This window comes from Oryx dammah, unplaced genomic scaffold, assembly GCF_014754425.2.
Source record: "Oryx dammah isolate SB20612 unplaced genomic scaffold, SCBI_Odam_1.1 HiC_scaffold_10, whole genome shotgun sequence".
Classification (NCBI taxonomy): Eukaryota; Metazoa; Chordata; class Mammalia; order Artiodactyla; family Bovidae; genus Oryx; species Oryx dammah.
Genome location: NW_024070194.1, coordinates 44,893,407 through 44,915,870, shown reverse-complemented (window position 1 = coordinate 44,915,870; position 22,464 = coordinate 44,893,407). Strand labels below are relative to the sequence as shown.

Below are 22,464 nucleotides of genomic sequence, written 5' to 3'. Positions count from 1 at the left end.
AAAAAAAAACAGTGGATGAAAATAAATTCCAAGGGACACCTATATGTGAACAGACACTGAAGAGAAGTATCTCATTCAAATACAGTAAGACTAGTAAAAACTAAAGAGAATGTTGTTCCTCTACCATCTACAAATATCATTTTTCTTTTTTCTTTTTTGGGAGACTCCTTTCAGTTCTTTTGTCTTTTTTAAAATTGAAGTATAGTTGACTTACACCATCGTGTGTAAAATAAATATAATTTAAAAAATTTTTTTGATGTGGACCATTTTTAAAAGTCTTTATTGAATTTGTAACAACATTGCTTCTATTTTATGTTTTTTGGCTGTAAGGCATGTGGGATCTTAGCTCCCCGACCAGGGAATAGGCCGGCACCCTCTGCACTGGAAGGCAAAGTCTTAACCAATGGACCACCAGGGAAGTCCCCAAATACCATTTTTAATGGAAATAATTATTGTCTCTGCTGTATTTTTGCTGTTGAGATCTTGTGTGGGCTTTTGATTACCTCAGTATTTACCTCACTTTGTGGGGGGGAAAGCAGGAGTGTATGGGATGGGTGAATAAAATTTAAAGTGAGCACATTAAATGCACATGTCAGGGCAGAGATCATCACTGATGAGCAGACCTAAGCAACCCCTGGATCATTACCAGTCTGTCCTGCCTCTGTTTAGTATAACACCTCTCTTGGCTTCAGGCAAGACAGCACACAAGAGGAACAGAGGTGACTTTGTATGTAGCATGAAGTGTTCATTTAGAGCCAGCTTCCTTGGGAAAGCTCCATGTTCAAAGTCCTGCAGTTGTCATCAGTGGTTCGTGCCTGTGAAAGCTGCAAAAGAAACTTTAGAAAATGACAGAGGGTCACGCCTCAGCCAGAAGAAAGCTGGCATGGATATACACAGTGAGGAACGAACACAAAAGTCTCTCACTCCATCTACTGTATTTATAAGTAATTAAGTACAAGTATAGAGGTCTTAGTGATCTTTTTCTTGGGGATGGGAGGGTTCATAATTATTAATACACCAAGGATTGGGGGGGGCAGGAACCCACACCTTAAAACAGTCTCCCATTCCATCTACTGTATTTATAAGTAATTAAGTACAAGTATGGAGGTCTTAATGATTTTTTCCTTGGGTGTGGGAGTGTTCATAATTATTAATACATAAAGGATTTAGGGGGGAAATCCCACACCTTAAAACCCATTTACATCTTGGATGGTCTGTTCAAATTTCAATGATAATGGATGTATAGGTTTTACTCAGTTAAAATCTACATTGAAACTCAATTTTTACAGAGTACTTCTTGTACCCTCCCCTATTATTTACAATTTTCCAAATACTTACATAATCTTATTTATCAATTTGATTGGGCATTTATTATTTTCTTTTCAGTTTTGGGTTTTATTCTAAACAATGCTGCCTTGGAAATTCCCTGACGGTGCAGGGGTTAGGATTTGATGCTTTCACTGCAGGGGCTCTAGTTCAATCTCTGGTGGGGGTATCAAGTTACTGCAAGCCATGCATGACATGACGCCAAAAAAATTTTTTTAATAAATAAATAAATAATAAATAAATAAAACTGCCCAGAATGTCTCTGTGGTTTCAGGTTTGTCACAGACTATAACCCAAAGGTGGGATGGCTAAATTTAAGGGGTGAATTTAATGCCTGGTTGGATAGTTCCAGGTCGGAGGCTAAGAATTTAAATTGCAGATACAAATACGAATAGAGCGACAGCCCCTGCAAAAGGGCTCTGGACCGTGCCCATCCTCACATTTTCATTTACGTGAGAGGCAGTTAAAATTTTAAAATGGTTAAAAATTAGTTCAAAATAAAAACGTCTGGGGGTTGGGGGGAGGGAATAATTCCTTCGGGGACTAGGCGATGTCCTTGAAAGGCTGACAGTGCGTAGGCCAGTGGGCCCCGAGCGAAGAGGATCCATCCGCAGACCGATCCGCTAGGCCCGACTGCGTCAACAGCATCCCCCACCCCGCCATCCCTCCATCCAGACTGCCCCTCACCGCCCGGTTCCGGAACCCCGTCTGGTCCCCATCTCCGTCCTTCAGGTGCAGCCAAGGACACCGCCACGACTCGGCTGAACGAAGGATGCCCTTCTCTTCCGCCCCCTCCCCCAGCCACCAGGACCCGATCGGGACCCCTTGGGTACCTCCGCAGCCCCCACCGAGGCAGCCCACCGCTCACCGCCCTTGGTCCTCTCCTTCACTGCGGCGGTACGGGTTACCAAGACGCTGCGAGCCGCGCCCCGCCCACCGGGAGCTGGGCAGGTGATTGGCAGGAACCCCGCTTCCTAGCAACTAGCTCCGCCCCTGCGGTTGGCCCGGAGACAGGCGGCCGCAGAGCGCTCCTTTCTTCAGGCCTAAGCGTAGGCGTCCGAGAACTTGCCTTCACAGAGGTTGGAAAGCGCTACAACGTGGCCTCCCAACTCAAAATGAGAACCAGGCTCGTTCGTACAACAGTCGATGATTTTCTGGAAATACCAGAACGAAATACCAGAATGAAAATGTCAGAACGGCGCGCGCGAGCGTGAAGTGGCGCAGGCGCGACTTGGCCACCTCTAGGCGACCGGCAAGGAAGGACCGCCTGCGACCCGAGGAAGAAAGTCCCTTGCGCCGGCCGAGCGCTGTCTTCACCCGTGTCCGGCTTCCCTCAGCTCGCAGTCCGGCCGCCCGGAGGGGTCTCTTCCCCCAAGGTCCCGGCACCTGCGCCCTCATGGCCGAGGTGAAGGTGAAGGTGCAGCCGCCTGACGCGGATCCGGTGGAAATCGAAAACAGGTAAATCGGGGAGTGAGGCTTGTTCCCCGCCTCTGAAGGCCCCCTTTCTCCCGGACCCTTGTCCCGTCTCCGGAAGACTGCACTCTTAAGAAGTTCAGAGCGAGTCGGACAGTTGACGAGATTGTGTGGCCGGCCTTTCCCTGGGTCTGTCAGGGAAGCTGTCTACTCAGGCGCACCTTTCCTTAAAGTGGTCCACGCCCAGAGTGAAGACTCGGCGTTTCCCCCCGGGAAAGTGTTAGTCGCTTGGTCGTGTCAGACTCCGTGCGACTCCATGGGGTATTGGTGCAAACACGTTCTGATCCAGGATCGCCCTTGTTACCAAGGAACTCCCGTGACGGAAGGTTTAACCAGACTTAGAGTGCAGTTTTCGATTATGAAGCAACAGACACCAAACAGTTTGAACACGATATTTAAGTGAAGGTTTTAGGGCACCCAACTCATCTTACGCTTACCCAAAGCATCTCCCAAAGCATCTTCAATACTTTGGCGACCTGATGCGAAGAACTGACTCTTTTGAAAAGAACCTGATGCTGGGAAAGACTGAGGGCGTGAGGAGTAGGGGACGACGAGGATGAGTTGGTTGGATGGCGTCACCGACTTAATGAACGTGAGTCTGAGTAAACTTCGGGAGTTGGTGATGGACAGGGAGCTCTGGCGTGCTGCAGTCCATGGGGTCGCAAAGACTCGGACACGACTGAGCGGCTGAACGAACTGAACTGAAGCATCTTAAAATTTTATATTCTGTACCATGCACTGCAGTGTTTAGGTTACCACAGAATTTATAAAGACCCCAGCTTTCTTAAACTGTTATTAGTAACACATATGATGATCCTGTGACAAGGTGAAACTTGAGGTTTATTTTTGTTTGATAGGGATAATTCCAAAAACAGGTCCCAGTTGTGGTGAATTGTCCTAAAAAAACTTTGACTTCCCTCCAGAAGTGTTTGATCTGCTTCCTGCTTACAGACTTATGGCTACCCAAGGCACTGTCTCTTTACTTTGTCATACTTGTTGCATCTGAGAAAACTGAAGCCTCAGCTTTAATGTGTTTTTCTGTTTTCATTTGACTTTTGTCCTAATTTAAAGTTCATATGAATAATCTTAAATACAATAAAAATGCAAACGTGTACTTCGAAAGCATCTTCCTCATTTTTAACGTGCTTTCATTCAGAACCATTGTAATAACCCAGATTATCTGTCAGATGTGGAAAAAAGCACACTTCTAGACTGTTCTGCCTGTATTTTTCCCCTACTGCCTCTTGAACTAGGTAAAAACATGAATATCATTAATTCTTTTGTTCCTAGGATTATAGAATTATGTCACCAGTTCCCTCATGGAATCACAGACCAAGTAATTCAGAATGAAATGCCGCATATAGAAGCCCAACAGCGGGCAGTGGCCATCAATAGACTGTTGTCCATGGTAAGGTGAATCCAACTAGTTCACGTAATTATTTATATGTTGTGATTGTCATTACTTTCTGTTATGTAGAATGAAACCATTCTCAAAAGTGTGGTAGGTTGTGACTGATAAGACTTCAAACCAGGAAACAGCTCAGACTGCTTAAACTAAGGAAAGAAGTAATATGCATTTTTACAAGACAAATAATTGTATTTTAACTGTCATATTTAGTAATTTGTCACTAAGGTACATACTGCCACACATGTACATGTAGGCATAATCTGTTCCCACCTTCTGTTTGCTTCTTGCTGCTAGTAAAGGCAAATATATAGTAAAGGCTTTGGATCAAATACATAAACTAGTATGAAGATTAAAAGTCAAAAATGGAAAAATCAACTATAACTACAATAAACATGTAAACTAAGGGATAAACATGTGATGATCAGGAAGAAATAGACAATTTCTGCAGACCAGATTGTAATTGGCTCATTACTAATTCAGTTTTAGTAGTAAAATTGAATTATTAATCAAAGCCTCCCAGCAAAGAAAAGTCCAAGACTGGATAGCTTCACAGGGTAGTTCTACCAAACATATAAAGAAGAGCAAATACCTATCCTTATGAAACCATTCCAGAAATTTGAAAAGGAGGAAACACTCCCAAATTCATTCTACAAGGCCATGATTACTCTGATACCAAAATCAGACAAAGATATTAGTAAAAAGAGAAAATCAGAAGCCAGTGTCTCTGATGAATATACATGTAGAAATCTTCAACAAAATATTAGCGAACCACATTCAACGATATACAAAAAGAATCATATACCATGATCAAATGGAATTTATTATAAGAATACAAAAATGGTTCAGTATGCACAAATCAGTCAGTATAATACACCACATTAAAAGGAAGCTTTAAAGTCACATGATCATCTCAGCAGATGCAGAAAAGACATTTGACAAAATTCAACATCCATTCATGATGAAAACTCATCAGAGCTGGTATAGAGAGAACATACTTCAACATAATAAAGACTGTTTCTGGCAAACCCACAGAGAAAATCATCTTCAGTGGTGAAAAGATGAGGTATCAATAAGGTATCATCTGACACCTGTCAGAGTGGCTATCATGAAAAAGACCACAGACAACAAATGTTGGTGGCAATGTGGAGTAAAGGGAATCCTTGTACACTGTAGGTGGTGAGATGTAAATTGGTACCACCACTGTGGAAAGCAGTATGGAGGTTCCTCAAAAATACTAAAAATAGAACTACCATACAATCCAGCAGTTCTACTCCTGGGTATATATATCAAAGAAAACAAAAAGACTAATTCAGAAAGGTCTATGCACCCAAATGTTCCCTGGTGGCACAGTGGGTAAAGCGTCTATCTGCCGTGTGGGACACCCCAGTTGGATCCCTGGGTCGGGAAGTTGCCCTGGAGAAGGAAATGGCAACCCACTCCAGTACTCTTGCCTGGAAAATTTCATGGACGGAGGAGCCTGGTAGGCTACAGTCCATGGGATTGCAAAGAGTTGTACACGACTGAGCAACTTCACTTCTCAAATGTTCATGGAAACATTATTTACAATAACCAAATGTGGAAGCAACCTAACTGTGCCATCAACAGATGAGTGGATAAAGAAGATGTGGCATACATATATAGTTAAGAGATACACACACACACATATACATACAATGAAATGCTGCTGCTGCTAAGTCGCTTCAGTCGTGTCTGACTCTGTGCCATCCCTTAGATGGCAGCCCACCAGGCTCCCCCATCCCTGGGATTCTCCAGGCAGGAACACTGGAGTGGGTTGCCATTTCCTTCTCCACAATGAAATACTACTCAACTGTAAAAAAAAGAATGAAATTTGCCATTTGCAATAGCATTGATGGACCTGGAGGAGGGTATTAGTGAAATAAGTCAGGAAGACAAATACTATATGTTATCATTTATGTGTGGAATCTAAAAAATAAACGAATATGTTAATAACAAAACAGCTTCACAGATACAGAGAACAAATTAGTGGTTACCAGTTGGCAGAGGGAAGTGGGGAGGGGCATAAGAGGTGAAACAGAATGTGTTGTGCAAGACAGGGAATGTAGCCAACATGTTATAATAACTTTAAGTGGAGTACAGTCTATAAAAACTTGAGATCACTATGTTGTACACCCAAAACTAATATTACTTCAATTAAAAAAAAAAAAAAAGCAGTGCACCAGATTGCTGAACCCTGTTCTAACCAAAAGAGAAAGAGTGTTGTGATTTGTAGTTGCTTCACCGTGGTGAAGGTCTTCAGCTTCTGGAAGCATAGAGCAAGTGTGGTGATAAATGTTTTTGTCCTCAGACTCCACTTTCAGCCTTTTTCTGTCTGAAAATTAGCCTCAGCAGTCACCTGTTGACAGTCCTGCAGTGGGCAGTGGTAAAGCTACTCAAGAATTTTAAGCAAGGGAGTAACTGTTAATAAATCACTAGTGTTGCTGATTTTAGCTCTTAAAGTGAAAGTGAAAGTGAAGTCACTCAGTCGTGTCCAACTCTTTGCGACCCCATGGACTGTAGCCCACCAGGCTCCTCCGTCCATGGGATTCTCCAGGCAAGAATACTGGAGTGGGGTGCCTTAAACTATCCTCACATTCGTTCCCGTTTTCACTCCTACCCCTGCATGTGTTCAGGCTCTTGACTTCTACTTGAACTGTTAGCTGCATCTTAACGGCCTTCCTCGCTGCGTGTGCCTCAGAGCAACCTGCTCTGTCTTAAAGGCAGTTCTGACCAAGTTACTCTCCCACCAGAAGCCCTTCTCTCTACTCTGGAGATTCAAGTCCAGACTCCAGGGTTTACCACTCTGAGCCCCTGCCTTCCCCACCGACCTCATTTCCCTGCACCACCTGCCTCACAAGTTAGTTTTCACAGGGAACAGCTTGTTTCTCAGTTCCCTGGCACGTCACGCTGTTTTGTGTCTCAGGCCTTTGCTCTTGCTGTCTTCCCTGCTTAGAAGGCCCTTCCTCCTTTCCCCACACACTGACTCCTCATCCTAAGACTCAACTCCAGGCAGCACCCCTGAACCCACAGGTTGGGCCAAAGCGGCTTTCCTGGGAGCCCATCCCCCCTTCACTTGGCTCTGTCCTCACGCCACCCCGATGGTATTGAAATCAGCTGTGGAGTTCTCTGTTGGAATTCATGTCTGTCCTCCCCACCCCAAACATGTTCCCAGGACAGGTGTTCATTAAACATTGACAAACTAAACAACTAAATGAAACTTCCAAATTGGGCTTTGTGATTCAATTTTTTCCACTTACGGGGCTGGGGGAGGGAGGGAAAGGACTGCTGTTCACCCATATACCAACCTGATTCCAAGTTACGGGTCTGCCCAGCCTTGACTCATGGAAACCTCTCTCAGTGATGCTTCCCTGAACTGCCAGGAGCCCAGTGGTACAGCCATTGGCGTTCTCACAAGTTCAGACTCAAGGAAATGCAAGAGCATGGAATCATTGTGTCAAAATACTTTTGCATGAATAGCCTTTATCTGAACTTTTTAAAGATGTTGTATTTATTATGTTTATATTTACTCAGTTTACTTGAATATGAATTTTTATTATCCTAAAGCTGCTTGTTTAAAATTCTCATGCATTGATCTTATAACCAGGCTAGGATCTAACATGTAGGAAATTGTTGCATATTAATATTTGAGGAAATGGTGATATAAAGAGCTAAGTTTAAAAAATATACATATCACATGTGATATGTAGGGAAAATCTTAAGTACTCAAGGGAGGAACTGACAGTTATACAAGGTAGGATATTTTAGTCTGTGTAAAATATTGAAGAGTGTATTAATGCTTGCCATTGGATTTGATATGTCTCCCCAAATAGTTCACTGCTATTTTCTTTCTTTAAAAAAAACCCAAAACTTTAGGGTCAATTGGATCTCTTAAGGAGCAATACAGGACTTCTGTATAGAATAAAGGATTCTCAGAATGCTGGGTAAGCACCTGATTTTTTATTTTTAATATTGTAAAAGTAATAACATGTTTGGGTGGGAAAAGCCAGTACAGAATTTCATCATGTAAACCTGGTCCTGCAAATCATCTCACCTCCCACAGGAGTTCCATTTCCCAGAGCTAGTGACTCTAAATAATTTGGTATATATCCTTCCTTATAGGTATATATAAATATATATAGATGATTATATATTTATATACCATATATTTATATATAATCTCTTTTCTTTTTTTTTTTTTTTTTTTAACAAATTTGGATCATGCTATCCATACTGTTTTGCAACTTGTTTTTTTTCACTTACTGTATCTTGGACATCTTTTCATTCTGGTACATACAGCCCTGTCTCATTCTTTTTAAGGTAAGCCCTTCTTTTGGTAAACAAGTCAATGTGATGACTTGTCTACTCATTCCTTTAAGTGATTGTGTAGATGATTAGATTAGCCTATACCTCTTTGCCTTTTTAATTCTGCCTTATTCCCCCTGCAGTAAAATGAAAGGATCAGATAACCAAGAAAAACTAGTGTATCAGATCATAGAGGATGCAGGAAATAAAGGTAAGTTTTAGAGGAACAAGCAGAAAAGACATTTGTCTCTTGGACCAGATATTAGGGACAGAGACCCTGGCTTCCCAGAGTGTATAGCAGTCAGTATAGTCTGCTGCCCTTTGTGTTCAAAGGAGAAGAAAATATAACACACATACTCACACACACACATATATATACATATTTATAATGTACATATGTTTGAAGGACACCCAAGAGTGAGGCTGTTGTTGCCTCAAGGGAGGCAGGAACTAGATGGCCATGGGCAGAGATGGAAAGAAACTTCTGAATTCTGAACCATGTACATGTATTATCTGAAGCAAATAAATTAAAACTGAAGGGTTTTTTTTATCCTCACTTTCTAAATTTTGGAAGCCTTCATTTCTTCCTCTTATCTATAAATTGTGGATCATAACATCTCTTTGGTTTTTGTGGGAAACCATGGGACACCTAGTGCCCCATGGCAGTGTCTGATGTAGCTCCTTCCACAGCTGTTTAGTTCCTCTTCTGTCGCCCTCAAAGAACGGGATCTTAATTGCTGTTATTACATTTAAGACCTGTTTGAGTCATTGATATTAGCTTCAGCAATTATGATGTAACCTAAAATTGTATAATTTTTATATGTGTTAGGAAGTTAAATTACATTTAAAAAATAAATATGAAGACAGCATTCTCTGTTTAAAACAAAATCTTCCTATCTTATGCCTTTTTGTTGGGAAGAAAATATAGCAAAATATTTTTACATAAATTCCCTTCATACATATAATACTTATAGTAGCTTTCTGCACAGGTTCTTAGTGACTGTAAGAACTATAATCTTTCTGTTTTCCAAGTATAGTGGACATACATACACATAGATGCTCTCATAAAGGCTTTTTTTAAAAATTGCTCTCCATTGAGGATGGCAGCTGACCCTGACCCAAACTTGTTTGTTTTTCACAGTATACGATCTAAAGTGAAATTTATAGAAAAAAGAGGCGGGAATGTAGGAGGGCATGGAAAGGCCAATGTATGTTAATTCAATGACATCAAGATTTTTCTTCTTTTAGAAAAATGTCCCTTATCATATGATTTTAAAAGATGCCATGCTAGCATTCCAAGAAATTTCCAGTTAGAAAATAGAACATACAACTTTTTTGCATATTTTTGTTACTTTATCTGAGATTCTTACCTGTGCATCATTTTTCCTATAGCAGTGCTCCAGGATTATATACATATTTTGCTAGATTTACAATGAGATATAAGCAAGGGAAAAGAAACACAAATCCTATAGTGTTAAACTTACTTTACTTTCTTACAGGAATATGGAGCAGAGATATCCGATACAAAAGCAACTTGCCATTAACAGAAATTAACAAAATTCTAAAGAATTTGGAAAGTAAAAAGCTTATCAAAGCCGTTAAGTCTGTGGCAGTGAGTAACAGTCTGTTTTCTTCTCTTGAATGTTCACTGTACGTATATTGCTCCAAGGATATTTCAGGTGTTTATCATTCTTTCGGCTATGTCATGATTTAAAACAACTGATTAAAAAGACATTTTTAAAATTGTAGCTCATATTGGACCATTTGGAGATGCTGCTTTAGTCCATTAGCCGTAACTGACGTTCTCTGATAGTGTCAGGTGTTAATAGGCGAAGCCAAGCACAAGGCGACTTGGTATGCTGTCCTGTAGTCCACAGTAATTCTGTAAATCCCACACTGGTGAGAAATATAAAGCTTTGGAGTTTTTAAGTCTTAGTTTTGGAAGACTGCTTTGTTACCTTTTAACCATCTGCTATGTGTGTGGTTTTTTTCCCCTAGGCCTCAAAAAAGAAGGTGTATATGCTCTATAACCTGCAGCCAGACCGCTCTGTGACAGGTGGGGCCTGGTACAGTGACCAGGATTTTGAATCTGAATTTGTGGAGGTGCTTAACCAACAGTGTTTTAAATTCCTACAAACCAAGGTGAGCCATAACTGAGGAAACATCCCTCCAAGTGGTTTTTCTTCTTTTTTTTTAAGTTTTTTCATAAGGAATGTTTAATCATACATATTGTATCTTATCGGAATTGAAAATAGTGAAATTGGTCCTTTTTCCTAAACAAAATAGGTCCTGTTATTGATTAACCTCTATAGAAATTGTGTTCAGAAGGTATTCTTCATGAAATTTATATTTCTACCCTTATAGGCAGAAACCGCACGAGAAAGCAAACAGAATCCAATGATACAAAGAAATAGTTCATTTGCTTCATCACATGAAGTGTGGAAGTATATCTGCGAATTGGGAATCAGTAAGGTCAGAGCCCAGTCTCTAATTTTCATCTTATTTTTAAAAACTTTTGCTTCATCGCAGGGATATGGTTTACACTGTATTCTAAACACATCTGGCCCAGACCCTCTTCTCAGGTGATACCTGTGAACATTCTACAGAACCCGCAAAATGTAGAACCCACTGTCCTAAGCCAGGCAGGGAAAGGCAGTCCTTGCCGTCAGGCACTTTCCGAACTGTATGTCCTTGAGCTTGGGCTCCAGGGTGGAAGCCTGGCCATGCGTTTCACTACCAGATGCAAAAGTCTGTTCTGACAAGTTCTTGACTCTCCTGGGGACATTTCAACATATGTGCCAAACATCCATTATTAGAATCGGTTGTCATTTATTGGTAGTTTCCTACTTATGAGATGTAAGTGGCACTGTTGGCACATTCTTTCGAAGATCTGTACATATGGACACTGTGCTTAATTGCCCCTCACCATCAGAGAAGATGCTGAAGTGGCTGCATGGACAAGTCATTTTCATTTCTGCTCTCCAGTTCTCTTTTATTTAAAAAAAACAACACAGGAATTTGGACTATTTGCTGTCTAAAGTACCTTTCTGCTTAAGCATTTTTATAAATCTCCATCAGATTCTTGCTAAAGAAATGTGACAAGTCTAGATCCTTCTTAGGAGGGCGAAGACATCAGCAGGTGTCAAGCTCAGCAATGAGCTCAGAGCCCTATCCCTGGGATCTGAGTGGTCTCCTCTCACTCTGGCCATTGTTCAATTTCTTTGTGCTTTCAGTTACTGTAGCATAATCCTTCCCCACTTCATCAAGAATTGTGACCTTTTACTGTTATCAACACCCTCCAGAAGGATGACTCCTTATTTTGAATCCTTTCTAACATACTGCTTTTGTAGGTAGAGCTGTCCATGGAAGACATAGAGACCATCTTGAATACACTCATTTATGATGGGAAAGTAGAGATGACGATCATTGCTGCCAAAGAAGGCACCGTTGGCAGTGTGGATGGACACATGAAACTCTACCGGGCGGTCAGTCCCATCATCCCGCCCACAGGCTTGGTCCGGGCGCCCTGCGGACTCTGCCCAGTGAGTTAAAACGGCTTCTCTTTCTACTTTACTGCCTGCGACTGCAGATGCCACCTAACTTAACATACCAGCAAGAGCTGCTGAAACCACCACGTAACCTTGATGACAGACCTTTAGTGAGCATGTCATCACCTTATATTCTTTTCTATAATAACCACCTTAAGGAAATTGGTTTTCTGCTCTTGATCCCAAAATGCACAATTCTTTTCTTAACCTTTTATTTTTTATTGGGGTATAGCCGATTAACCATGTGATAGTTTTAGATGCACAGCAGAACAATTCAGCCATACTTATACATGTATCTATTCTCCCCCAAACTCCCCTCCCATCCAGGCTGCCACATACATTGAGCATACATTGAGAGTTCCCTGCAAAATGCAGTTTTTGCTGAGGGCTAACCATTTCACCTAAGTAGGGAGGGTAATGGGGTTTGGTGAGAACCTGCTGTGGGCCAGACATGTTTTTGAAAATGTCTGTGGTCTCATAATCCTCCTGCACCCTTGCAGCTACTGGTATTAGTTAGTGTGAGGGGACTTAAGGCAAGGAAGACTGAGAGCATTGAGCTGAGACTTGACAACCAGGCCTCACACCCGGAGGTGACATGTTCACCCTTGTAGCACGCCCACACTCATCATTTGTTTATTCCCACTCGTGCTGCAGGCTCTGTCCCTGCTCTTGTGGTGTGTATATTCTCGGATTGCCTGTCTGCTTTCTATTGTCTACAGCTCATGCCCTGGTTTCAACTCCCAGAAAAAAGGCTACTCTGTTGGGAATTCTATTTAGCACTTTAACAAAAAGGAAGGTGACTAAATATGAAACACTTGATTAGTCAAGATTAAGTCATTCGTGTGTACAGATCTCCAATCCTGGACCGTTGCTTGCCTTCTGCCCAGTGGACAGGTAGACTAGTCAGCTTAGTGCTGTGGCAAACAGTATCCGTCTCACTCCATGATCAGAGCAGGTCCTCTTCAGGACCTAACCTTTCACTTTGAAAGTTTTGTTTTTAATATTGCTTTAAATAAATGCTTGAAATATTGGATATTTTGTTAGAATTTTTAGTTGTTGATATTTAAGACATTACCTATAATATACTAATTTTAAAACTTGAGTTTTAATGTAACCTTTTTTCTTTTCTAAAGGTTTTTGACGACTGCCATGAAGGTGGTGAGATTTCACCATCTAACTGTATTTACATGACAGAATGGCTCGAATTTTAATAGAGAGCTATGAACTTTGCTGACGTTTTGCAAATGAACTTACTTCGGAAGTAAATAATTTATTTCATGATGGAACATCACACTCCCTTGAAAGCATTCAAGGTACAGACTTGCTGCTACAGAAAAATATTTTTTTTAATCTATGAAGACTAAATTTATATTGATAGTGGAGTCAGCAGGATATGAAACAGATAATAAGGTTAGTGGAGAAATCCATTCTTCAGTAAGTAAAATACTTAGAACCTCTTGGAAGACCACCTGTTGGAACTTTCGAGATTTCTGATGATTCACAAGAAAAGAAGCCAGCAAGTCAGTATTCACCAAGGACTGTGATAATGGCCAGAACTTTAAAATGCCTGTTTTAAAGGTGTTTATCAAGGTCTTCATTGGGAATTTTTTACATATGGCTCAGTGTCACCATTTCTGTTTTCTCCATGGTTTCATTGAGAACGCAGACTTGGAGCATGAGGTGGGAGACAGTAGAGCATCCCTTTCCACACACTACTGATGCCTTTTTATGTCAGAAATATTCTTTCCGAGGATTACATTGGTGTACTTACCTCAAACCCAAATGGTGACTGTTGTCAAGGACATGTTTCCAGTGCATAAATGTTCATTGTTCTCATCCTAAAGGGAATATCTTCCCTGGCTCTTCGTTGTTAAAGTCTGTGGCTCAACTGTATTATTTGTTAGAATTTTCCCCTAGATTCTTATTTAACTAAAATTAAACCTAAAAATAATCCATTGCCTTCCATTCCTTTTGTGGGGGGAGGGAGTATCATTCTTCTTTCCTTATCCTATCTTCAATTTGTTTCCATATTGTCTTAAATATCATGATATAACAGGTCTAAACTAAGCAAGAAGTTGTTATAACTGTCCTCAGTTTCAGTAGCACTTTCAGTCCCAATCCTCAGCTGAATAGAAAACAATTGGTCACTTGATGTTTTGTTGCACAGAATTCAGCTATAGGGCTTTTTAGGATCTCAGCTGTCATACTTTCACTTTGTAGCGCCACTTAAAGGTTTCTGTGTCCAGGTCAAAAGCCAGGGGCCAAGGGAAAGGAAAGTTACTACCGGGGCCTGGGTTCAAACCCCAGTTTGGAGAACCATCACAAGGGTTATTTTGAGATAAATAGTAAAATAAAACTCAGCTCAGTAACCAATTTGTAAGGACCATGTAAATTCTGTGGTGAGCTCTATAGAATTAGCATTTGATGACACTGGTGTTTGAAACAAAGATCATTTCAATTATTGGGTATGTGTAAGATCCAGAAGGGTCTGAGAGCCCAAAACTACAGAGGGCTTCTGTTCCCCCGAGAGTGGACTGGTAAGATGAGTATCTGCCTTCCTGGGACCTGGCCTGTCAGAGTCAGAAGTGGAAAGAAGGAACTAGTTTGTGTTTTAAATACAGATTTTTCTTTTTCTTTTTAAATACAGATTTTGTACTGTATCTTGAGGGCCAGAGATTGTTTAAAGTTGACAATCTGTGGCTAAACCAGAAGTATTCCTTGCCTACCAGACTAAAGATTCCCTTTAAACTTTTTCCCCTTAGCCTGTTTTTCATTCTATATTAAGAAGGAAAGAGGTGATTTAAAAATACAGCACCTCTGACGTTGGTTACATGGATATTTACAGGAATAAGTTCTGACCAGAACAAACTGTGGGGCTCTAGGCTCACAACACCACAAAGTCCAACTGGACGTGAAGTCCTACTCCTCACAGCTGATCTCTGTTTAGTGTATGGCATTTTGCTTACCTGAAAACAGATATTCCCTCTGTCAAGGCCCGTCTCTGCTTTATACTGATCTGTACACACAGAGTCAAACAGAGAATCATGAAAGGCCACGATCTGATAGTTTTAATGAATACTTCATGTGGGATTCTGTCATGTAACTTCTCTGATCTCAGTTTGGTGATGAGTAAGTTTTATGGGGCAGTAACTTTTATCGTGATTAACTAAGCAAACCAATCAAAAGTACCTCAGTGGAGTCACTTCGACTGTGGTGGTGGTGAGGGAAGAATGTACCATGTGCTCTAGCATAGCGCTGTTCAGGAGAACCTTCTCTTAGGATGGAGATGCTCTGTATCTTTGTCCAGCAAGGCAGCCGCTGGTCGCAGAGCACCTGCACTGTGGCTTCCATGAATCAAGAACTGCACGTTGTCTTGCTGGCTCCCCATGGCTACTGGCTGCCATGCCGAGTGGCACAACTGGACTGCCGTATGGCTCTAAACTCAAGTTACTTTTATAGGAATGAAGAATAGCGAAGTTAATTATTTCTCAATTGTATATATTTATTTCTCAATTGTATATATTTGTTTTTTTCTACAGAGAAAGAGTACAACATCGTATTATGGACTGTTATTTGTATAAGTTTTTACTTTTAAGAAAGGACTGCAGAAAACAAGAGCGAGCATACATAGAACAATTACTACTGCCAAATAATTCAGAGTCAAACTTTGATTACAGGCTTGGCCATATCAGTGCTAAACAACCTCTCTCAAGAGAATTATTCAACTGATTTATCTTTGCTTTTCACTAACTCATCATTTATTTTTAGTTATAAAAGACACATTCAGCACAGCAAACTCAGAACTTCCTGGCTGTAGAAAGTAAACAAGAGATGTCCACCACACCATACCTACCAATTTTCCTAGCCCCCTAAGGTAGTTACTGCTGAAAGCTTAGACTTGTCTCCTGACTTTTTTAAAGCACATTTAGAAATCAAGACTCTTCAGCTTCCAATGACACCTTTGAATCTTCAGGAGGTGTAAATGGTGGGAATTCACATTACTGAAGCAAATGTCAGGTGTGAATTTACTGGAAAATGTTTGAGGCAAATCTTAGGGATCATCATAGCCAAAAAACATTAGAAAATGAGAAAGGGTTTTTTGAGGGAGTGTGATTAGAAGGAAAATCATGGAATGATGCTAAGAGAGATCTCAAGGCCCATGGAGACTGAAACGTGGAGCACTCTACAGAGCAAAACTTGAGGCATGGAAAGACCAGTTTTTAAAATATTTAACAGAATCCAAATTGTTCCCATGACTTTGTCCTCTGACATGATGTCTGTTTCTCAGGCTTTACAGAGAAAAATTTACAGCACCTGGCTAAGTGAATACCTAAGGCAGAGGTCACACAGGGATGGCCTGGACTTTGTGTCTTGCAGCGTTTGTAAATTTATTTACACTGTAGTTGCCAACTAACATAACCCATATGTCTGTGGACTGAACATAATTCATGTACATATGGATTTTATATATATATATATATATATATATATATATATACACACACAGTAGTCCCTAAATTTAAAACCCACTATATAAATTTGTTTTTCTTGAAAAATCAGGAAGATTGGCAATATCTTGGCAAATTCCCACATGGCGACAGGGCCCAGGAGTTCTCCCTGTTCGTTGCCTGGGTGCCCTCAGAGGTCTGGCCTGATCCTCGCCGATCCAGTCAACCCTTATGTTCACCACCTGCCCCTGCATGCCCCTGCCTCCACCTCCTTGTGTGTCCCTCTCGACATGTTTGAGGATGAGGGGTCAGGTGTCAAAGGGGAAGGACTTGGTCTGGGTTAACATCTGGGGTCAGCTCCCAACTGAAGAGCGTTCAGAGCTCTTCACCAACACTCTGGACCTTTAGTCATATTTTCTTTCCCCGAAAATGGAAAAGTTTTATGTCAGAGAGCAGTGTAGCTTCTTCAACATAACATGAAACCTGTTTTAATCTGAACTGGGGGGTCAGGAAACCTAGGTTCTGTTTCTGCCTTACTCACTTTGGACAGGTAAGGCTGGTTAAGCTGTCCCCTGTCCCTTACCAAGTGGGAAAAAGAATATTTTAGGTCATAGTAATTTGAGGAGATGTAGATTCTGTTGAGAACGAAAATGCTGCTTAAAAATTGAAACGTGTTTTTTTAGGCATTTTGGGCCTTAATTGGATCTGTTTTATGTGTCAGTATTCATGTGATAACAGAGATCGTTGACTATTAATAATCTGATAGTTGCCCTCCTCTCATGTTGTTACGCAGACAGCAGGAACCATCCTGTCTACGCTGGTACTTTCAGCATAGACCTGACTACGCTAACCAGTTCATGAAACTCTGTGTTCTGGAAATGGCCACGGTCAGTGAATTTGTACAATTTGGCTTCCAGCCTGTCGGCCACTTCTTCTTGTTCCTTCCAAGGAAGGAAAGGGTCATCGGTGGAGCCAAACTGCACAATGTGAGGGCAGTTGGCTTTGATCTTCTCCCACTGCCAGGGCCGGCTGAAGTAGCCTGTGAGAAAAACACCGAGCCTCTCAGTGCCGTGGACCATTTCCACCCTAGCTGCTCTAGTGAAGACCACAGCAGGGACGTGAAGAATCTGAACCCCACTGTGAGTCTGATGATCTGTAGGGCTTGATACTGTGGCTCCTGGTGAAGAGGGAGGGTGTGGTTCGGGGGCTCAGTTCTAGATTGTGGATTACAAGCTGGTCCACCGCTCTAAGTGCCTACCTTATATCTAAAGATGGATGGTGGGTATTTCTCATGTGCGATTAGATGTCTTGTTAGCCTGTCAGAAGACAGTGCTATTTTATCATGGAGCCCCTTGACTACAGGAGGGGCTCTCCCCAGGGCCTCTGCCTTCAGTCTTACCACTGGCACGCTCATTCGCATCCCCCAGGTCAGATGTGTACGCAGCCACTAACACGATAGCATACACCCGGTGGGTTTCTGCGTACCTGGAGAGACAGGAATGACGTAGCTTAAGTCTAGTGTTAAATGTAATTCCCAGAAAGGTAGTAAGCCACCCACAGTCACTTGACTCAGCTTACAGAGAGCACATGGTGCAGGCTGCTGACCTTGGTATGAAAAAGAGCAAGCAAACTGCAGAAGAACTAGGAGCCCAGCAGGCAATTGCCTCACCTGGGCTACCTGAGCTTCTACTCAGTTCTCAAAATAGTGCAGGCCTCGCCTGGAATAAGCATAACAAGTGTAATCATTCATCTCGATGTGTGGGTGCATCCACCTTCAGCCCGCACTGGCTTTACCTAGTTGGTTAACACACAGATTCAGTGGCTCGGCCCCAGAGCATCTGATTCAGAGGACTGAGAGCGAGGCCCAGGAATCAGCACTCTAAGGCATGACACCTCCCCAGCCCAGGTGATGGGTGCGGGTGGTCTGTGTCCTACTGCAGAACCTTGCCTCTTGCACGATGCTCCACTCTGTGCTGTTACCCGTTTGCATTGTGTTATGTCTGTTCCCCGCCCCCGCCCCCAGCAGGTCTGGGAACTTCTTGCTGTTTCTAGCCCTGTTCCCTCGAACAGTGCCCGGCAAGCAGACACTCAGCTGACTGTGTAGATAGTTCCGTCACTGGGCAGAGCCTGGGCTCAGGAAGCGGCTCCTGCCTTTAAAAGAAGGCACATGGTTATGAGCAGTAGCCTGAGAAAAATTCAGCTGGCCTTGAGTTGGTACAAATTTTGGCGTAAAGTGATTTCTTCATTTTCCAGACAACCCCCTGCAGCTTGTGAACACTATGACTGTACCATGATTCTGCAGGTCCACATCAGAAAGCATTCTCGTAGCTTCAACAGGTGTGGCTCACAGGTTATGGAACCTGGCAAGATTTCTCTGACAAACAATTCATGTGACATCCTGAGAGACTGAGTGGGACAAGAGGCCACACAAAACAATAATCCTTTGTCATCCAGCCTCACAAATGAGGAGGAAACCCAACCCGAACAGCCTATTCAGGCAGCTCTGCTTTACTCTAGGCCTTAGAAGCCAGCAGGGATGTGCCCGTGAACCCCGAGGGCTGGGGGTGGGGGTGGTTAACAGCCTCCACCCTTCCACAGGGATTTATTGAGCACCTACCATATGCCAGATACTCCTCCAGGCACTGGGGTTTCGGTGTCAGAATAACAAAGTCCCACCTAATGGAGTTTACATTTGAGTGGCAGGAGACAGACAAGAAATGAATAGGATGTCAGATGATTAAAAAGTGCTATAGATAATAAGGGGCATCACAGATATAAAGGGGGTAAGATTCAGTGAGGTGAGGTTGCTGTTTCACAGGGAGTGATTCCAGAAGGCCTCACTGGAAGGTGATGTGGAGCAGAGACTTAGGAGAGGAGAAGGCCACGCAGGTTGTCTTGGGACTAAGTCCAGGTAGGACGATGGCCAGCACGGGCCTAAGGAAGGCGCATGCTCAGAGTGTTCAAGGACTGTGGTGAGGTCTATAAGCCAGGCTGGGGGCAGCTAGGGGGAGCTGGCAGAGATGACATGGGTGGTGGTGGTGTTGAAGGCCAAGATGTTCTTCTGGGAGGGTCAGGGGCTGCTGGGGTTTGGAGGCACTCATATTTTAAAAGGATCACTGTATCCGTGTCTGAGTGGATTAAATTTCTTTTTAATCCACTAACCAAACCAGGAAGGAATTAGGACAGATCATGTTACCACTTCTGAGGGCAGCACTGTTTCCTCTGCAGTGGAAACTTAAGACATGCACCAGCTATTTCCCAGGCAAGCATGGCTGGAGCCCATGGCAGGGGCAGGGGAAGGGGGTGACATTCAACAAGGACTGAACCTCATGGCTGCGATGGCCCCGGAGCTGTGGCCAATGATGATGGTCTCCTCGTTACAGTGCAGCTCCGTCTCCATGAAGGGCAGCCAGATGCTCTCTCGTGCTGTGACTGAGGTTCAGGGGAAAGGAAGAGTCTGTCACTCAACAAGGGCAATCTTAGTTCAATCCTGCCCACCCTTCTAACACAGGATTGCTCCATAAACTGCAGGACCGCAACAGGGGATGAGGCTGTTTTCAGGGAGTCAAAGTTTTCTGTGTTACTGTTGGAAAGACTCAAATCTGTAGTTTGGGTAAATAATTTTGTTTTTATTTTTTTACCATGTTCTTGTAAGGAAATACTAAAGAAAAAATACACCTCTGAAGTTTTAATGTAAACTTTCCAACTGAAAAACAGAAATCCTCTTGACAATATTGTCTCTCAAGTTGACGTCCACATATACTCTTTCTTTCCAAGAAGGAAATTCCCGAGACAAGTCACAGACATGCTCAGAACAAAAGTGGCAAGGTTACATTTTCTAATATTAGGATCTCATGGAGATGCTATAACTTTTGTCACATCTCTGCCTCAAATGAAAAACCCATGAATTCTGCCTGAAGATATTTGACTTATAGAACGGAAAATCAAGTTGCTTACAAAGTTGAAAATTAAATTTTACCAACCCTGGGTGCTCTTCTTGCTCCTCCTAAAACTTTCTATCAAACGTCTTTGGTTTGTAGCCTCCTCCCCCCAAATACTTGCCATCATTCATCCTGAGGTATGTATTCCCTTCGGCTTCTCTACCAGAAAATGGCAAGATCAAAACCCAACAAGAGGAGGCTTTTTAAAGATACATTTAAAAAACTTACTTGGGTCAGGCATGTTTTTAGACAAACACTGGAAACCAGGTATCTACAATATGAGGGGGAAAGAAAAACTATTATAAGGAACTTAATTACAACTAGTAATGGCTAATAAGAAATGAGACACCTGATATGAGCTTTATCAGTTCAATAAGTATTTGCTTCTATTATGAAATGAAGTGGGTTAAGTGCTATAGGATTAAATATGAACAAACAGTCCCTCCTCATGAACTGCCACCTGTCAGTAGTCCTCTATCCAGCCAGCTCTGCAGATCTCTATATGTGCATCTACAAATCTCCATTTATCACCACCAGTGTATATGTAGACAGAGGGCTCCAGACAAACTCACCTGGAGCCAATCCGACTATGCTCCAGGGAATAGGTAAGATATGGCACACAAAGCTGGTACAGAGAGTGGGAGATCCCATCCTCCTGGACAGCTTTTCTAGCTCCATCATGGCTCTCAGCCATAAGCCTGAGACTTTATTCTAGACCTGCTCTAGGGGTTGGCAACTCAGGAAACAGTCATTGCCTAATTACGGAAGAGGGTTTTTTTAAAAAAATTCAGTCTTCAGAAGACAACACACAGATGCCATTGTTATAAAACTCACAAGCCAAATTTACCAAGGTATTGTTTAAAGCATACATATGGAGGTTGAAAAGCACACTTTTTTTCGAGTGGAGTAAATTTAAAAACAGGCTTCCCTCGTGGCCCAGACAGTAAAGTGTCAGCCTACAATGTCGGAGACCTGGGTTCTATCCGTGGGTGGGGAAGATCTGGGTGGGGAAGATCCCCTGGAGAAGGAAATGGCAACCCACTCCAGTACGCTTGCCTGGAATATTCCATGGATGGAGGAATGGACTAAAGTCCGTGGGATCGCAAAGAGTCGGACTCGACTGAACAACTTCACTGGTTCACTGGCTCAGAGGGCAGGGAAATGGGATGGAGGGACATATAGATGGCTCTGAAGGTATTGGGAAGGTTCTAGATTTCAGCTTGGTGACAGGACTCTCCAGTATTGATTACATCGTGCTTCAGGATGAACACACGTGTTACGTACATCATTTGTATATATCAACATTATGAATTAAAATATTTAAAAGTCTGAAGCAGAGAGCAGAGGAGACAGGTAAAATTAGCTGAACCTGCAGGAGATACGGGGAGCTGACGTTTCTAGAGGTGAAGCTAGGACTCTAGCCTCAGAGAAGCCCTCCAGCCTGCTTCACCAGCCCAATTTCCACCCCTCCTTGCAGAATCTAAGACAGGGTGGCAGGGCTTTGCACGAAGGGGTGGGAGCGGAGCGCCCTGCGACACCAGGCCGACCCTCCCAGCGCCGCTCGGCGCGACTCCTACCTGCTCCAGCTCCCTCTTCACCCAGCCGTACCACCCGTGGGTGGACACATCCTCGCCCCCATTCCCTGGAATGATCACCGCCTTGCAGGGAGCAGCCATGTGTGCAGCAGACCTGTGGTGCTCAGGGGAGCCTAATCAACCGGGGAGCCTGCCCCGTGGGACTCTGGGAATTGTAGTTCCGGGGTGGCAAGCGCGTATTCCTGTGAGCCGCTGGTCCACTTGCTCCACTGGAAGCGCCGGAAATCTTGCGGGGATCCAGCAGATGTAAACCGCCAGCGCTCTCATTCCCCCAACCCCCCTTATTTGGAACAGAGTGTGGTATCCCGAGAATGTGTTATCTCTTACCTAAAATTACTAATATTTCTATAGAAAATGTGTTTTAATTTCCTAAAAGCAGAACACAACCCGTTTTATTAGTTGAGG

At 42.7% G+C, this 22,464-nt stretch overlaps 3 protein-coding genes across 5 annotated transcripts in view; 1 reads left to right on the top strand and 2 right to left on the bottom strand.

The window, feature by feature from the left end:
- DZANK1 (double zinc ribbon and ankyrin repeat domains 1) overlaps nucleotides 1–2,649 on the bottom strand; it is a 55,226-nt gene extending 52,577 nt beyond the window's left edge. Inside the window, exon 1 of the mRNA XM_040247991.1 lies at nucleotides 2,160–2,649. The gene's annotated coding sequence lies outside the window, so the exon portion shown is untranslated. The remainder of the gene's footprint in view (nucleotides 1–2,159) is intronic.
- On the top strand, nucleotides 2,543–14,040 carry POLR3F (RNA polymerase III subunit F). Of its 3 annotated transcripts, none has more exons than XM_040247987.1 (10): nucleotides 2,543–2,784; nucleotides 4,090–4,207; nucleotides 8,099–8,166; nucleotides 8,522–8,542; nucleotides 8,671–8,738; nucleotides 10,027–10,139; nucleotides 10,526–10,669; nucleotides 10,892–10,999; nucleotides 11,878–12,069; nucleotides 13,209–14,040. In XM_040247987.1, the coding sequence occupies exons 1-10, from the start codon at nucleotides 2,723–2,725 to the stop codon at nucleotides 13,284–13,286; spliced, it is 972 nt and encodes a 323-aa protein (XP_040103921.1). In that variant the 5' UTR covers nucleotides 2,543–2,722; the 3' UTR covers nucleotides 13,287–14,040. The 3 variants fall into 3 exon arrangements, with proteins under 3 accessions (XP_040103921.1, XP_040103923.1, XP_040103922.1); XM_040247989.1 differs by having other exon boundaries at nucleotides 2,548–3,391; XM_040247988.1 differs by lacking the exon at nucleotides 8,522–8,542 and having other exon boundaries at nucleotides 2,549–2,784.
- A 1,539-nt stretch (nucleotides 14,041–15,579) lies between these two features.
- RBBP9 (RB binding protein 9, serine hydrolase) lies at nucleotides 15,580–22,206 on the bottom strand. The gene is made up of 5 exons (XM_040247990.1): nucleotides 22,042–22,206; nucleotides 20,693–20,735; nucleotides 19,850–19,955; nucleotides 17,923–18,008; nucleotides 15,580–17,562 (listed from the first exon to the last, which is right to left on the bottom strand). The coding sequence occupies exons 1-5, from the start codon at nucleotides 22,138–22,140 to the stop codon at nucleotides 17,336–17,338; spliced, it is 561 nt and encodes a 186-aa protein (XP_040103924.1). The 5' UTR covers nucleotides 22,141–22,206; the 3' UTR covers nucleotides 15,580–17,335.
- Between the last annotated feature and the right edge of the window lie 258 nt (nucleotides 22,207–22,464).